This window comes from Sardina pilchardus, chromosome 1, assembly GCF_963854185.1.
Source record: "Sardina pilchardus chromosome 1, fSarPil1.1, whole genome shotgun sequence".
NCBI classification, from domain to species: Eukaryota; Metazoa; Chordata; class Actinopteri; order Clupeiformes; family Clupeidae; genus Sardina; species Sardina pilchardus.
Genome location: NC_084994.1, coordinates 16,967,932 through 16,985,508, shown reverse-complemented (window position 1 = coordinate 16,985,508; position 17,577 = coordinate 16,967,932). Strand labels below are relative to the sequence as shown.

General features: G+C 39.1%; 1 protein-coding gene across 1 annotated transcript; it reads left to right on the top strand.

Annotated features, from left to right (window-relative positions):
- The first annotated feature begins 3,205 nt into the window (after positions 1 to 3,205).
- On the top strand, positions 3,206 to 16,872 carry LOC134076761 (uncharacterized). Its single transcript, XM_062531970.1, has 6 exons — positions 3,206 to 3,306; positions 5,210 to 5,740; positions 9,754 to 9,815; positions 10,578 to 11,524; positions 13,319 to 13,334; positions 16,263 to 16,872. Exons 1-6 carry the CDS (start codon positions 3,206 to 3,208, stop codon positions 16,814 to 16,816), a joined length of 2,211 nt encoding a protein of 736 aa, XP_062387954.1. The 3' UTR covers positions 16,817 to 16,872.
- The last annotated feature ends 705 nt before the right edge of the window (positions 16,873 to 17,577 follow it).

Here is a 17,577-nt window from a genome sequence, read left to right as displayed (position 1 = left end):
TGTCTTTGGCAGTTTATCCAATAGCAGTAGAGGAGAACGGCTGACTGCAGAGCCTGTATTCACAAAACATTTTATCTTACCAGTAGGAGTACTCCTAAATCGCAATACAATATGCTCTTCTCTTAAAAGTTATTCACAAAGCCTCTCAGACCTACTCTTAGTAAGGGAAAATGGCAACTCCTAAGATAAGATAAGAGCTCCTTTACTATGGTTGCTCCGTCACTGTGGCTGATGTCATTACTCATGCACGAGCTTGATTGAAGTGACCACCTTGATTGGCTGATGATAAAACGCAGGAATGATGGCAAAAACCTCCCCTAAGAAGATGAGTGACAAGTGACAGGTCTTTACTGGTGAGAATGTGTGTACTACACAAGTGAAGGATGGAAGATGATGAATAAATAGAGTAAAGGAATAGAGTAAGACAAAGCAAATAGCCTAGTAGGCCTATCTTTGGTAAATGTTTTAAAATAGTCTCTATGAAGAGACACATTGGCTATATTTGCAAAGAGGAGAAACAATGTAATTTGATTTCAAATGAAACATCTCATTTAGTTTACATGCAGTGAATGGTAGCTGGTGGTGTTATTACATCCCTCAGGTAAGCCTACAATGCACAATATTCCCTCAGGATTGAGAGTTCCTACATTAAGCCTTACAATTCTTTGTGATACAGGCTCTGATTAGCACGGTAACTCATGCAGCCGAAATTTACACTGGCCCTCATTTATCAACCGAGCGTAGAAACCAGCTTAGATCTGAGTGCAGAAATCATCTTCATATTCTCAAACTTTCATATCACTCTTATTTCAGAGTAAGAATAAGCATTTGTTGATAAATGTGGTGTTTGGAAACAAGTGTGAATTAAATATCACACCCCTATATGCTGGTTTTAAAGGCCTAGAAAGGCCTAGAATTTATGACACGAAGGTGCATTATACGTCCAAAAGAGAAACATTTGCGATCTCGAGTCACAGTGACGTCCAGCTAAACCTTGTCAATTTTGGCAGCTAATTTAAATGCAACAGACTTTATTTAGCAGAGAGAATGCATCATACTACAGTTTTTCACAATTGCTAGAACACCTTTTTCAGAACTCTTTCCCTTTTTCTCAAAACTGTGAACACAAAACTCATTTCTCAAACTACATTCTCGAAACCCTTCAATCTTGTTGCAAAACTGAACAATCACCTCAAAACACTTTTAACTTTGCTCAAAACTAACTAATGGTCTCAAATCATTGAACACATCAGGCAAAATTACACTCCTTATGGCTCCTGGAGGAATTGTATTCATTCTAATTTTAAAAATAAAATATCACAATGAAAATAAAGAATAAGGACTTATATCACTCTCTACTCATATCCTCTAGCCTATATGAAGATATAAATAGTTTTGTAAGTGAACAGAAAGACAGGCCAATACTGTACTGAATATGATTTGTACTGTGATGCCACAGACTCTGATAGTACTGTAAGTATGCAATACTGTTATATTGTATTGTGCCTAAATTTAGACTTACTTGGACATACTGATAACTCAGCTCTCTCTCAGAGTTGAGCTCAAAGGGTAGTAAGTGTGCAGTAACAGTGGATGTTCAGTGATTACTGTACTGTATGATAATGGACATTTACGCTATTTCTCTTCTGTAGTCTGAATCTTTGGATTACAGTATTGACGCCACAGAGAAACCACTGATGTTGGGTTGGACCATGAAGTCCTGCTTCTCTCATTGGCATTCCATGAACCAGAACATGGTCAATGATTGTTGCCCAAATATCATCATTTACAGTATTGCAACTCTTGGGACTCTGTCTTTCTCCTCATCCTCTTCCTCCTACCTGCACCCTCCTCTTCCTTGTACCCCACTTCTACTGTAACACACACTTGTTGTCCCCTGCGTCTCTGTCAACTCTGAACTGACTTATATTGGTTGTCACATCCACTGGCGTAGGTTTAGGGGGGGACGCATGGGACTAGTCCCATTCAATATTTTAAGATGACAAAATTGTCCCCCCCAATATTTCCGCGAACTTATTTTTGCGTTCCGACGGCCAGCACGACAGTAGGCCTACGAGGCACGCGCCGTGATTTGATTGGCTGAAAGCGCTACACACACGGGACGCGAGAGTGTCAAAGCAGATTAGCAGCAGAGTCTGACTGGCAGTACTTTTTGCTAGTATAATGTCCATAATAATTTATGTTAATAAAATGTTGTTTGTTCAGCATTACACAGTCTCAGGTATATATGTATTATGTCTCATAAATGTATAGACATCATTCCTAAACTATGGTTCATACCCATACAGTTACTTACAGGCTATATTATCTGGGCAAATCTAAGATATGCGTAGCTTCTGTTATCTGAGAAACAACATTGCCATCTAGAGGTTAAACAGTGGATACTACATAATAATTGTCGTCCGCACACATTCCTCTACACGCGGGTATAGTAATATAAACGCAAGAGGTTATTGTTTAAATTAAACGAAAACAAAAACAAATTACAGTCTTCCCAGTAAAAGTTCACTTCCGGGTGTCCCCCCCAAAGCTGAGACCAAACCTACGCCCTTGGTCACATCATTAGACAGAAGTGTTATCAATTTTGAGTGGTAGTGTTCAAATGGAGACAACTGTGCTTTAATTGTGTTCAACTTCCGCCTTCTTTGGTTATCAATATAATTAAGAAGTGCATCAGAATGCAAAATGTGTTTAGAGTTTTGCAAAAAGGGTTAATGAGTCTGGTAAAATGGGTGAAAGTGGGTGAAAGTAGTCTATGGTTTTGCCAAAAAAGGGAGTAATTCAACAAATGTGTTCAGGCATTTGAGAATTTGATTCAGAGAATGGGGTTTAGTGTTTGAGCAACCGTGAAAAACTGTAATAATACATTAATTACAAAACCATACTACACTGCCTCCTATTGGAAGCCTCCCAAAAGGTAGTTGCTTTACTAATTGAATGACTACAGTTTCTCTCTAGGCCTATCTTACATCATCTACTTCTGATCTCAGTTCCTTCCCCACCTTCAACACACCAACCCCAGTGATCATTCCCTGCCCCTAAATTGAGCATAATAAACTTCAGACTCCAGACTGAATTTCCCACAGGTCCCTCTAGAGGTCATTATGTGTAGGCACCTCCTATCATAAAGATACATCATGACTGGTTGATGATTATTGGTTTGTCTTCACTGGCTTTTTAGGCGATGACTGATTTTAGGAGCTTGGAAAGCATGGAGGGTGAAGGGTCACTCTATAAGGACATAGAAGACCCTATTGATCTAGACACGGCAGACCTCTATACAAGGTAAGGTGAATTACAGAATTTACTTATGTTTAGATGGGGGGAAAATGAACATGTACTGTTACTGCAAACCTTTGAATGGTGTAGGTGGAATTTATTTGGACTGTCTCACAATGTATCCCACAGTTGACATAAGACCAAAATAATAATACAAAATAATAAAATCAGAATCTTTTTGGACTCCCACAACTGAGGCTTTCAGCAAGCCCAGAGTAGCACGGTAGTTGAGATAGATAGCAGTCCAATTTCTTTACATCTAACCTTGTGTTGTTAGCTAGACTCATTTTAAACCAATATTGTACAACTGATTTAAGGCCATTGCCCTGAGGAAGACTCAGTAGAGTCGAAACACGCTAAACTTCATCCAATGAAATAAAGGATTTTCAATGTTTTTCACTCAATCGGTATGCCTTGGACTTCTGACTGCCTTCTACAAACTTTTAGCACCAAGTAATTATGACCGCCGCTAGCGTAGCTAGCGAAGCGGTCATATAGTTGTTGTCAAAGTTTTTTTTTTTTTTTTTTTTTTTTCTTTTTTCCCGTCATTTTTCGTCAACGATTCCCGGGACACCGTAACACCGGAGCGCATGAAACTTGGTGGGCATGTAGCCCCAGTAGAGTTCTATGGAAAATTTTCGTTTCGTCCCCGGGGGTCACTCCACCCCCGCGCTGCCCCCGCCCGAAGCCCAAAAATGACAGTTTTTCCTACATAACTACCTGAACCGTGGCACCGAGGATGACAAAATGTTTATGGTATGTTGTTCTCTAGAGCTTGCATCAACTTAGCTTATAACCAGTCATTTGTGATTTGCCCCCCCATCGTAAAAATTGAAAATGCAATGTAATATTGCTTTAATTGCCCATATAGTGAGGTCGTATAAGGCTCAGTCATTTCAAATTTGTGTTAAAGTTTGGTTTTCACTTCCAAGTTGAAGTTTAGGGTCTACAGAAAAATTTGAGTCCGAGTGTCAAACACACAGATAAAAAATGGCCTCTAGGGGGCGCCGCAAAATATATAAACTGCTACAATTTTTGATTAGATTTTCCAATTTTAACAAATGAGGTATGTATGGATTCAGAATTAAAAGGAGAAACAGGTATACCAAGCATTTGGTGACCAGATAAAAATAAATACACTTTTAGCCCAAAATATTACATGGACACAAGCAAAATTATGTTTTTTTAAAGATAAAGTCTGAAAATGTCCTCACAGTTGCTAAGGAATTTTACTTTTTAATGTTATTTCACAAGTCAAGACTGTGTGGTGAAAACTGAAATTGAAATGCTCCTCACTCGTCTATTCTATGCCCTATGGGGGCACCGCAAAATGTAGTAACAGCCATAAACTTTCTACATATGCATTTAGTATCAGGAGTCTCAACTTTTTTCAGTCAATCAATCAATCAATCAATCAATCAATCAATCAATCAATCAATTATTCAATCAATCAAGCCATCATTTTATTCACAAGAAATTTTCACAAAAGAACTATATCTGGAAGTTACAATGATAACTATAATTTACTTCTTTGATTTATTCTATGTCAGTCTTAGAAGTTCTGACATGTGCACTTGCACAGACGTGTGCACTTTAACTTCGCCTTCATGCACTTGCACCGAGAACTGGCAGGTCGACTTGTACAAGTACTTGTACCACCACACTTCACATCTAGTTGGAATACGTCTTTGGCAAGTGGTACTGTAGCGTAGTCCAAATGGGAAGAAGTTTGCTGTCCTCTTCTTTCCACCCATGGTCAGTGGGGTTGTTGTCAGGCATTATTGACCTAAATGAATGAATACATAAATGCATGTTTTTTTTATATAGTACTCCAATCCATACAGGTGCATTCTTACATGCGGGCTGTTGTCCACATGCTTGCTTGGAAGACACTCCTTTTGATATGTAGATCCAAAGCATCCATTGTTGGGGGGATTCTTTCAACATCCCTCGTCTTCTGTGAGAATAGCCTCATTCGAAGAAGATCAACATCATTTTCCTCATTTGATTCACTGCAGTACAGCCTACAGACAAAGTTTACTGCAACTTCTTTCAGCCTTGGAGAGGAACTCCTCTGTCAAGTGTGGAACTTCGTGCAGCAGGATTGCTTACCCCTGAACTTGAAAGAAGATGTGCTGTCTGATCCCATGAATGCGTGGAAGAGAGCCATGGCTTTACATGTTTCTGTGCCCAGTTTTGTGGCGAGAGTGTTCAGGGAGATCATTCTTGATGACCATGTTGGAAACAGCCCTCCAATGGATCGCTGCAACCACGAGGAAGCTGACACTCGTGTCCTAGTGCATCTTCTCCATGCCCTCCAAACAGCATCAGTTGGGATGGTCTATACTGGAGACACAGATGTTGTAATCCTGCTGGATGCTTTGGATCTACATCTCAAAAGGAGTGTCTTCCAAGCAAGCATGTGGACAACAGCCCACATGTAAGTATGCACCTGTATGGATTTGAGTACTATATAAAAAAACATGCATTTATGTATTCATTCATTTAGGTCAATAATGCCTGACAACAACCCCACTGACCATGGGTGGAAAGAAGAGGACAGCAAACTTCTTCCCATTTGGACTACGCTACAGTACCACTTGCCAAAGACGTATTCCAACTAGATGTGAAGTGTGGTGGTACAAGTACTTGTACAAGTCGACCTGCCAGTTCTCAGTGCAAGTGCATGAAGGTGAAGTTAAAGTGCACACGTCTGTGCAAGTGCACATGTCAGAACTTCTAAGACTGACATAGAATAAATCAAAGAAGTAAATTATAGTTATCATTGTAGAGTGAAGTTCTCAGAATAAATGTTAGCCCTATGGTCTTCTGTTCATTTTTTGAATGCCAGAAAAAATATTGTTTATCTTCTTATTGTTATTGATTTACTTTCTTCCAGATATAGTTATTTTGTGAAAATTTCTTGTGAATAAAATGATGGCTTGATGGCTTGATTGATTGATTGATTGATTGATTGATTGACTGAAAAAAGTTGAGACTCCTGATCCTAAATCCATACGTAGAAAGTTTATGGCTGTTACTACATTTTGCGGTGCCCCCTAGGGCATAGAATAGAAGAGTGAGGAGCATTTCAATTTCAGTTTTCACCACACAGTCTTGACTTGTGAAATAACATTAAAAAGTCAAATTCCTTAGCAACTGTGAGGACATTTTCAGACTTTATCTTTAAAAAAACATAATTTTGCTTGTGTCCATGTAATATTTTGGGCTAAAAGTGTATTTATTTTTATCTGGTCACCAAATGCTTGGCATACCAGTTTCTCCTTTTAATTCTGAATCCATACATACCTCATTTGTTAAAATTGGAAAATCTAATCAAAAATTGTAGCAGTTTACATATTTTGCAGCGCCCCCTAGAGGCCATTTTTAATCTGTGTGTTTGACACTCGGACTCAAATTTTTCTGTAGACCCTAAACTTCAACTTGGAAGTGAAAATCAAACTTTAACACGAATTTGAAATGACTGAGAAAAATTACACATGCATCCGACCCCACTAATATCTTCAGATGAGATGTTATGAACTGCACCAAATTTCATGTGTATGATTAACCTGACACCCTCTGGGAGTAAGCCAAGTTTTGTGGAATTTCATCCATGGGGGGCTATAAAATAAATGGATTTATGTGTACATTCAGGACTGTATACCCATCGGCCAGTAGATGGTGGTATTATCTGGAGTCTAAATCCCCCCCTGGGGATTTCAAAAACTGTTCCAAACATCTCAATCTCTGCTAGTTTTTGTCCTAGAAACATATAAGTGACACCATTAGAAACCTTTAATCAACTAGTTTCCAAATATGTTTTAAAAGAGAATGGTTGCTCTGGGTGCAACAAACATGCAGGAACACACACACACACACACACACACACATAAATACACACACACACACACACACATACCTACACACACACGCACCACTACATACACACATGTACATAAAACATTATACAAACACATGCACAAACACGCCCACACGCATGCACACATACACCCTTACACACACACACACACACACCTACACACACACACACACACACATGCACACACACATCTTTGAGTACATTTTGTGAGACCACCGGAGCTGAGAAGTGAGTGTGTGTGATGTACTATAGTGTGTGGGTGCGTTTCTGTGTGCCCATCTGTGTGTTTGCATGTGTGTATATGTGTGTATGTGCATGTTCTGTGTGTGTTCTCTTTCTTTCTCTCTCTCTCTCTCTCTCTCTCTGTGTCTGTGTTATCTGTGTGTATTCTGTGTGTGTTCTCTCTTTCTCTCTCTCTCTCTCTGGGTGTGCCTGTGTGTGTGTGTTTGTGTGTGTGTGTGTGTGTGTGTGTGTGTGTGTGTGCGAGTGTGTGTGTGTGAGTGTGTGCCTGTGTATGTGTGTTTGTGTGTGTGTGTGTGTGTGTGTGTGTGTGTGTGTGTGTGTGCACACGCGCGCATGTGAGTGTGTGTGTGTGTGTGTTATCTGATATTGGAGTGACAGTGACGGCAGAGAACACAGTGAACATATACTCAGAGACACATTAAACACACACACAAGCAGACACACACTCACACTAGACAGAGAAGCACTCATACACAAAAGCAAGCGCACACATGCACACACTCATTTACATACATAAAAGTTGCAGTAGGGATGGAGTAGACGATGGAAACACAAGCGTGATTGATATTTGCGGAGAGAATGTGCAGGACTGAGCGGCGGTCATATTGTGTATCGCTTTGCGGTACATCTAGTTTTACATACAGTACAGGACAATACAGGAGTCGCAGTTGTTTACAGTTTTTTCCAATCGCTTACACACAATTTTGAAAACGGGGCTCTTTTTGTCTAAACATATCACACAATTAACCAAACACAACACCCAATCAGCAGAACATAACAGATTGTTAGCAAAATGAAATATTTCTGTCAAAACAATAAACACATTGATAAAACCTTATACTGTTCTCATATCACTGACACATTCTTTGAATGATTCCACACTGTCGCTATCTTATACACACCAACACAATAAATTCAAAACACATCTGTAAAAACCCTCTTCCAATATATGGATCTTATTCAGACATTGTTTGAGAGCATTAGGACAATTTAGATGACAAAAATATTTTGATGAACCCTCATCAAGCAATGCACAAAACTGATGCTGCAGACAATATTTCTTTCTTTCACTGAACCATATGTTCAGTTACAGTGACAAGTCAATCAACAGAAATTGCCAAAATTATAGTTCTTGCTACTGTAAAGTGTAGAAAAATAAAAATCTGTACACAAACAAAAAGTACTGTACACTTACAGTCACTGAAGTAAAACTAAAGCAACAATACAAACAAGTAACAACAATACATAATACTCTAATCATCTCTCTGTCTAGCTGGATCAGGCCATAAGAGTTCACCACATCACAGGCTATGGGTGCCTCTCATTTGGCCTTTTATACGTCCTCCCTCGCTCCTCTGGCCTCGATCCTCACTGATCGACATAAAGAATGATGGGGCGAAAACAATGGGATAGTCTATCCAGTGTTAGTTATAGATCAGTGGGAACGCCCCTCGAGGATCGAGCATAACACACCTGAGTGCTGCGTTTTCAATTTTGCACATGTGTGCTTACACACCTGGTGGATGTGATTATTCAATTTGTTCATTGGTGTGGTCATTGGCAAGCCAGGGCTTTATAATGACAAGGAAGTACCTAACAATCTTTATCTGTGTCTAAGGTGTGAAAATGTGTTTTACGTTTTGACATTCACTGTGTGTAATGTTTCGCAAAAAGTGTGAAGCTGAATTTGTGCTTACTGTTGTACTACTCTGCGCAGGCGTTTTGCTTCTTAAGTGTTAAGTATTGTTAACTGTCTGTTAATCTTGATTTTAGTGTGTAAACGATTGGAAAAAACTGTAAATCTGATTTGAAGTTTTCTTTGAGCAACAGTGCATGAGAGACACTTCAGTGGACTTTTTTTTTTTTTTTTTTTTTTTTTTTTTTTTAAACCAAAAGAACACCTTGTTTTACATAATACATTTGGGATTTATAACACACCTATATCTATACATTATGAAACCATAAGTAACATGGACAACCATCACTGCTGATATAGACTAACAACCTTTTCATGTACTACTGCAAATGATCTGTCTTGTCAGCAGCAATGATGCTGATGTTGATGCGGCTGAAAGCGGTGAGAAGTCAATGACCACTTCCATTCATTTCTCTGATGCTCAACCCCACTTACAGACTATCAAGTAAGACCACATGCTGCACAGAAAGTATAATATCAGACACAAGCAGCGATGATGGGCCCTACCTGCTTTGTAGCGATTAATCTGATCTTAACTATTATACTATGTATAATGTATTATGTATAATGAAAGTACTTGATGAAACATCAAAATATATTAAACTGACCCTATTTGTATTCCCATTTGTAGTTGTACACACCAGTTGGAGTGTGACATTTGCCTTGGGAATATCCAAAATGCTGCAAAACCAGGTAAGATAAAGAAGATAACACATGCTTCCAGTGTTTGAGTCATCTGGTAGCAGCCTTCCCCTCACAATAGTTTCAGAAACACTTAACACTAGAAGCACCGTGCCGTTCTGACCCACTTATACCTAGAAGCGCCGCGCCCCGGTCATTAGACTGCTTTGACGTCCTACTAGAAGCGCCGTGCTGGTGTGAACTACTTAAAGCCTGGATGAGGCGGTCAAAAGACCGCTGAGTCCTCAGACTGGGATGCTGTTACTTACACATAAACTGCCCAAGCGATGTTCAGCTTACAGAGCAGGAACTGCAGAACATTTGAACAGGGTCTCAATGTAATATCCAGTAGAAGTACTCGCCACCTAGTCTGATGGTCAAAAAGCTCTTTGTGCTCAAATGATTTGACCTTGGAGTTTCCCATATGTATTTGGGTGAAGTTTAGTCGAGATTTAATAACAGCTTTGCCACACACCCATAGACCTTTGAATGGTTAAGAACTCAAAAGTTGGTATATGAAGACTGAAGAGTTTCTCCCATCTCAGCTGCAGAAGCTTTTAACTCCTTCAGCGTTAGAAGCCTTTGGTGTATTCTTCTTGAACAGCCATTCAGTTTGTGGTGACGCCTGCTCTAGGCAGATTTGAATATTCACATCCTTTAAGTACAGTAGCTATTTGCATTAGTTACTAATACTCATATCATAAAATGGCCGTCAAAAAATAAGGAAACATGTGACCTTGATGTTGAAATGATCATTTTTCTTCATATTGGCAGACCCTGTTGACTTTCCTGAGCTCAGAGTGATGTTGTTGGGTAAGAGTGGATCAGGAAAGAGTGCATCAGGAAACACCATCCTGGGCAGAGAGGCATTTCAATCTGAAACATCTGCTTTACCAGTGACCACATGCTGTGAGAGTCAAAGTGGAGTTGTAGAAGGAAGAAGTATCACTGTCATTGACACACCAGGCATCACATTAAGGAATGATTCATGGCTGTCAGAAAAGGCAAAGGTACAACCAGGACCTCACATGTTCTTACTGGTGATTCACCTGGGTCAATCTACAGATGAGAATAGCAGTGAGGTGGAGTGGATTAAAATTATCTTTGGCGAGGCCGCTCTGAAGTTCACTATCGTTCTGTTCACTGGAGGAGACCAGCTGAAAGGCAAACCAGTCGAGGAGTTTCTGACGAAGAGTGTCAAACTCCAATCTCTTCTTGATAGTGTGGATGGAAGATATCATGTCTTCAATAACAACTTGCCAACAGACACTAACCAGGTGAAGGGACTCATCAAGAAGATTGAAGATGCACTGTTGAAGAACTTGGGTTATGTGTACACCCATGAAGAGCATGAGAAAGTGAAGACAGCTGTAAGACAAGAAGAGGAGAGAAAGAGAGAGAAGGAGAGAGAGACAGAGAAGGAGGGAGAGGAGAGGAAGAGAGAGACGGAGAGAGAGGAGATGAAGAGAGAGAATGAGAGAGAGGAGAGGAAGAGAGAGATGGAGAGAGAGGAGAGGAAGAGAGAGGAGGAGAGAGCGGAGATGAAGAGAGAGAAGGAGAGAGAGGAGATGAAGAGAGAGAAGGAGAGAGAGGAGCTGAAGAGAGAGATGGAGAGAGAGGAGAGGAAGAGAGAGGAGGAGAGAGAGGAGATGAAGAGAGAGAAGGAGAGAGAGGAAAGGAAGAGAGAGGAGGAGAGAGAGGAGATGAAGAGAGAGATGGAGAGAGAGGAGAGGAAGAGAGAGAAGGCAGAAAGAGAAAGAAATTATGCATATATTGCAGGTAATGACAATAATACATGTGACTAATAAATGTCTGCATTGATGTGACGTTTATTATGTTGCTGATGATGTTGCCGATTATTCTAGGCATCGTGATCGTGTCACTGATGACTAGATTTGGATTCCACTACTACACCCATGCTAAAGGTAAATAAATAGTATGTAGACTTATTTGCCTATACACTAACAATGCATCTGAGTATTGACAGACATCCTCACAGTTAATCATCACTATTTGTTTTACATTTTAGACTAGATTCAACCTCATTGTTTTTTTTGTGTACACGTACAAAGACAACGAAATGCAGTTAAACTAGAAGTGCAAAAAAGCAGAAAAGTGCAATGTGATATACAAAGTATAGACAGGTGGTGCATATACAGGACAGGATATATAGTGCAGTGTAGACAGTAGTATAGAGCTGGTTTACAGCAGGCTTATTGTGCAAAATTCCGAATTTTAGAAAGGGCCTCCTCCATTCAATTCATTAATTGGGATTTGAATTGAATTGGCTCCGCCCCACAGAAAGTTGAATTTGAATTTGAATTGGAATGACTGGAAGTGGGATTAAATTCAAGGCTATTCAAACAATTCCACGGTCAGACAACCAAAGTGGCAAATGAGCACATGCAATGCCTTGGAATCACCATTTCATTGTGTTCCCGTGAGCTAAGAGTAGGCTGTTGGCAAAAGTTTTCACATGCATATTCTTGAATAGGGTTATGCTTAGAGACCAGTAGAGTTTGGAGAGCTGTATCTTATGTTATGCTTTGAGATGATCAAGAAGAGTAGCTGTGTGCACATCCATCCTTGCAGGTGCAGGACAAATGGAGAGTAGCTTCAAAAAGGAATATATTGTCCTCAACACTGATATTTGCTCCCGTTTAATGTTAAAAACAAGCAACGTTTCGACCCAACTGGGTCTTCATCAGGCAAATGGATGCAGAGCTAGAGTTTAGAAGGATGACATCTCTAGGGAAATTACCGTAATACAACTGTTACTTAGAAGAGTATGAACTGTGTCAATAAAACAACAAGAAGCCATTGAAGCCCATTTCCAATGTCCCTAAAACAAATGCATGCAATAGGCCACAACTGCTAATCTGGCATGGACATGTGTTTCTTTGGAAGTTAGTGAACAACTGCAATTAAGAGTCATTGCATGAGAAAACCAGGCAGAGGTGGGAAGATGGGGGTCGGCCGAATCAGCTCGTACTTTGTATATGTGATAAGTATGTGGAACTATGAACAGCCATATACTGTACTTAAAACCCTCTAGCTGTTTTTTCTTATGGAGTTCTGGGACCCCTCTCAGAGACCCTCAAAAATCCAACAATTCATGGCTGAAAATGACTGCCATGTTTTCTCGTGCAATGACTCTTAAAACCTTTGTTTACAAGATTCCTACAGTTCTGAAACGATTTAGTTTAATTCACCAATTTAAGTTTAATCTCATTGCTAGTTCAGGCCATGCTGGAATTCATAAGTCAGTCAAACTTTTCCAGACCAACTCTCAATTACATTTGAGAAGGTCTGCATCCTAACCAGGCTAGGGTTATCATACAGTGATAAAATACATTTTAGAAATAATAATTTATAAATAATGAATTTTATATACCACACACAAATACAAACTCTACTTCATCCATTTTCATTGCTAAACACGTACAGTAAACACGCTAAACAGTGTTGATAAAAAGTTAAACACTCCACTCTTGTGATCATGTTACTGCATTTAGAATGTGACAAAGGCAGGTAAAGCCGACATTAATGGCTAGTCATTCTAGATTTCAAAAACACACTATAAATATATTGAGCTAAGACTGTTGAAGTTTGAACCTTGAAAACAACGGTGTTGGCTCCATATAAGTAAAACGAACATTCAAAAATGTTATGTAGTTTTACTACAAATTGGAAAAAAGTCTGACAAAATGGGTCACTTAGTGAGTGTCTCTTTCAAATGCACATTAAGGTGAATGGGCTTTTAAATGGGCCTGCTGCAGGTGAGAGGACTGAAATCCTAGGATTTTCTTTTATTGTTTTTACAAAGTGCCATTGATACATTCTCTTTTACAACATATATATTTGGAAACTAGTTGATTAAAGGTTTCTAATGGTGTCACTTATATGTTTCTAGGACAACAATTGGCAGGGATTGAGATGTGTGTTTGGAACAGTTTTTCAAATCTCCAGGGGGGGATTTAGACTCCAGAGGGTTAAATGCTAGGGGGAAGGAAGTATTTGAGCCCCTATGTAACCCTACATAGGGGTTAAATAAGGGGTCATGCTTTTTCCAGTAGGCCTATTAGCCTGTTTGATTTACATCAAGCTCTAGCTATGGTGAAGGGTATGTGATGATGTGGGGCTATTTTAATTCCAAAGGCCAAGGGAACTTTATCAGGATGCATAATATCCTGGATCCATGAAATAGCTGGCCTTTAAAAATAAAAATCTGCCTTCCCCTATGTTAACCCTATGTGTTAAATTCCCATAGGGTTACATAGGGGGTCAAATACTTCCTTCCCCCTAGCATTTAAGGAAAACATTTATTTATTTACGATACATTCTTTAATCACAAAGACAATTGGTGACCTTGGCGGTTTGATTTTTACTATTTTTTTAATTAAGGCATTAAGATCAATTGTCAAATGACGATTTTATATTCCTGTTTTTAGGCAACTTTAAATACATGTGCTCCCCACTATATATGACATACAAAATTATTTGTAATAATTTAGTATGCAGATCCACTTCTGGCCAACCGACCTGCAGCAGTGAGCTTCTTTTCTTCTGCAGGACGATGCAACTACTGCACACAAAAGAAATTATGGAAAGGAAAATAAAAGTCCTCAGATTTATTTGTATATTTGGAGTGAAGCTTGAAAGTGTGCAGATGTTTATCTTAAATACACCACATCATGGCCATTTGGGGTTATATGAAAATATTTGACTGGATATACTAACTAGCCCTAAGCACAGTGGTTAACCAACAGTAGTCATGAGACGAGAAGTTGTGTGGTTTCAGTCACTTTACTCAACAAGGATTCCAAGTTGAGACAGACTGTGATGAATGCCTGGCAAGGAAGAACACCTCTTCAGTCTTATGGAGATTGATCTGGAGATGACTGTCTGTCAGTGGAGGTGTCAGAAATAAACAGGCAAAGATGAAATGCGGAGACAGTTCAGATTTGAAGAGCAGGCTGTGTGATATCAGTGCTGGTGTATTAGGATAGGCCAATAGCGGAGACATATTATATGTTTAACTGATTCCACTGAATCGGATGTAATATGTCTCACATTCCAGACAGAAAAAAGAAGAAACAATAATTTGAAACTAAAAAGTAGTCTACTGACATAAACTGAAGAAAGAATGTGGGAAAAGCACTTAGAAAATATGAGAATAGTGAATGCAAGTACAAGATTGCAAATATTATGGCCAAAAAAGGATCAGGTTGTGTTACGTTTTTATTTTTTATTGTAAGCTTTAATTATTGTTAAGACTTTAATTAGCTTAGTGAAAATAGTTTGTTAGTTTAGTGACGGCTTTGTTTAGTGACATCATTTCAAGACTGATCATTCCTGATTCTGTTTAGTCCTTTTCAATGCATTTTTAAGGAGGTCAGTGCCATATGTCCATTTTCAACTGTACTTGGAAGATAGAATTAAACATTCTATTAGCATCTTTTAATCGTCTTGGGCTTCACAAATGTTTCTCTCTAATGCAACTATCTCAAACATGCAGATTTGTTTTTGACTGAATGTATTTAATTTGTTCCTCTCCACAGAACTACAGGACATGAGAAGGATTAAAGGTCATGCAGGTATTTTATTTTTTAACTCTGAAAATCATTACATTTTGTGTAGTTGACTCATTTTCTTCTGTTAAAAAACAAAATACATTTAATGTATTAGATTGTCTAAGTAGCCTCCATCATTTACCCTCATGAATGCTATGTGCATTATTGACATCATCACAAACAGCTTTATGAAACAGTCACTTGGAATGATTCTCCATCGACATGAGTGAATGAAAAGCTCAGCCTGTGTGGGAACTACTTCAGGACTGATGCAAAACCCAGTGTCTAACTAACGTGGTTGACAGTTGTATGAAATATGAGAGTATGAAATGCTATCATCATTTGTATGCATGTGATACCTAATCCCACATGTGTTAACTCATCATTTTGAGTTTTCAGTTTTCTTCTGCAATGTGAAAATAATCAGAAAAAGAAATACCCAGAAAAGATTAGGTGTTGACAAGATTTTCACAGGAAGTGTATATGCTATGGGGGAATTGTCCTATTGATAGGCATCTGTAAGCATTGTCCTCTACCTACCTGTGCTATCACTGGGCTCTGAACAGAACACACGTCTGTTTTTGTGATTGTGAGATAACTTGTCTTGGCACTAGCAATCACTGAAGGTGTATTAGGCCATCAGGCACCAAACTAAATGTATGAGTGGCCTTGGGCACAGCAACAGAATGTGGTGTCTTTGAAAGCACATACTGTATTAGAACTTCTAAAGTTAGTGAGGAACATGCACATGTTACATCATCTCCATATGACACTTGTTACAGACCATTTCTATAAAACATTCCTCACAAATATGTATCATAGCATGTATTATTCTGTTTCAGACAAAATACATTTATTTAGCTGCCATGTCTTTATTCTATCTTAGTGGATGTGACTCTGGATCCTGACACAGCACATGCCAAACTCATCCTGTCTGCTGATGGGAAACAAGTGAGACTTGGTGACACACGGCAGAATGTCCCTGACAGTCCCAAGAGGTTCAGTCCAGATGTGTGCGTCTTGGGAAAACAGGGGTTTTCCTCTGGTAAATTCTACTATGAGGTTCAGGTCTCGGGGAAGACCGAGTGGGACTTAGGAGTGGCCAGAGAGTCCATTACCAGGAAGGGGAAGATACCTTTGAGCCCTAAGAATGGATACTGGGCAATATGGCTGCGTAATGGGAATGAGTATAAAGCACTAGATAATCCCTCTGTCCTCCTCTCCCTGAAAGTGCAGCCCCAGAGGGTGGGGGTGTTTGTGGATTATGAGGAAGGTCTGGTCTCCTTTTATGATGCAGACTGTTGGTATCATCTCTACTCTTATACTAATGTTAAGTTCACTGAGAAACTTTACCCATTCTTTTCTCCTTGTCTTCATAAGGGAGGTAAGAACTCTTCTCCTCTTATCATCTCCTCCGTTTCATTCTGCCCTGTTAAATAACATGAATTGATGAGTGGATGTTTTATTAAAGTTCAGTGGTTTATTATGTCTGTATACTTTTGTTTTACAATCAGAACTGTGTTTGCTTGAATAAAAAATCCTCACATGGACCTAAAATAAGTTTATATGTATGTTGCAAACTGAGCCTGTGATTGGCTGTAAAGCCAAAGCAGAAATCCTCTGCCATGATATTGATTACTTATTTTGTATATTTAAGTAAAACATAGCAAACGTAATAGACATATTAACAAGGTTCAAAACTTGAAAAAATAAACAGGTTATTTCTTCTTATGGTAAGTCCCAAATGTGCTTTTATACTTGCTATACTATACACTCAGGCAAAAACCACTGAACCAAACCGCAATGCTTTAGTATGACCGTGCAACTGATTTTGTACAAATGTCTGCTATTTTTTTTACATTTTGTTTTACATGTCAGAATGCACTTAACTGGTTCCATGCTGAATAGTCCTGTCCCATAAAACAAGTAAAGGATGTATAAAACGGTGGTCATTATCGAGAAAATAAGTTCTGACAGGGCGAACAGGACCCCGACATGACAGCAGAGCATTCTGCAGCCTTATGTGTAAATTGGCATAATATCATTACTTGCAAGTGTGTTGAACTAGCTGTCATACTCTGTCTAGCATACATGGACATCAGGATGTACAGAAAGATGTACAGTGGTCCACAGCTCTGACCAAGGCTGGGTTATACCTTGTGTCTTTACATTTTCTTTTTAATTACTCTTTACTTTTAAAG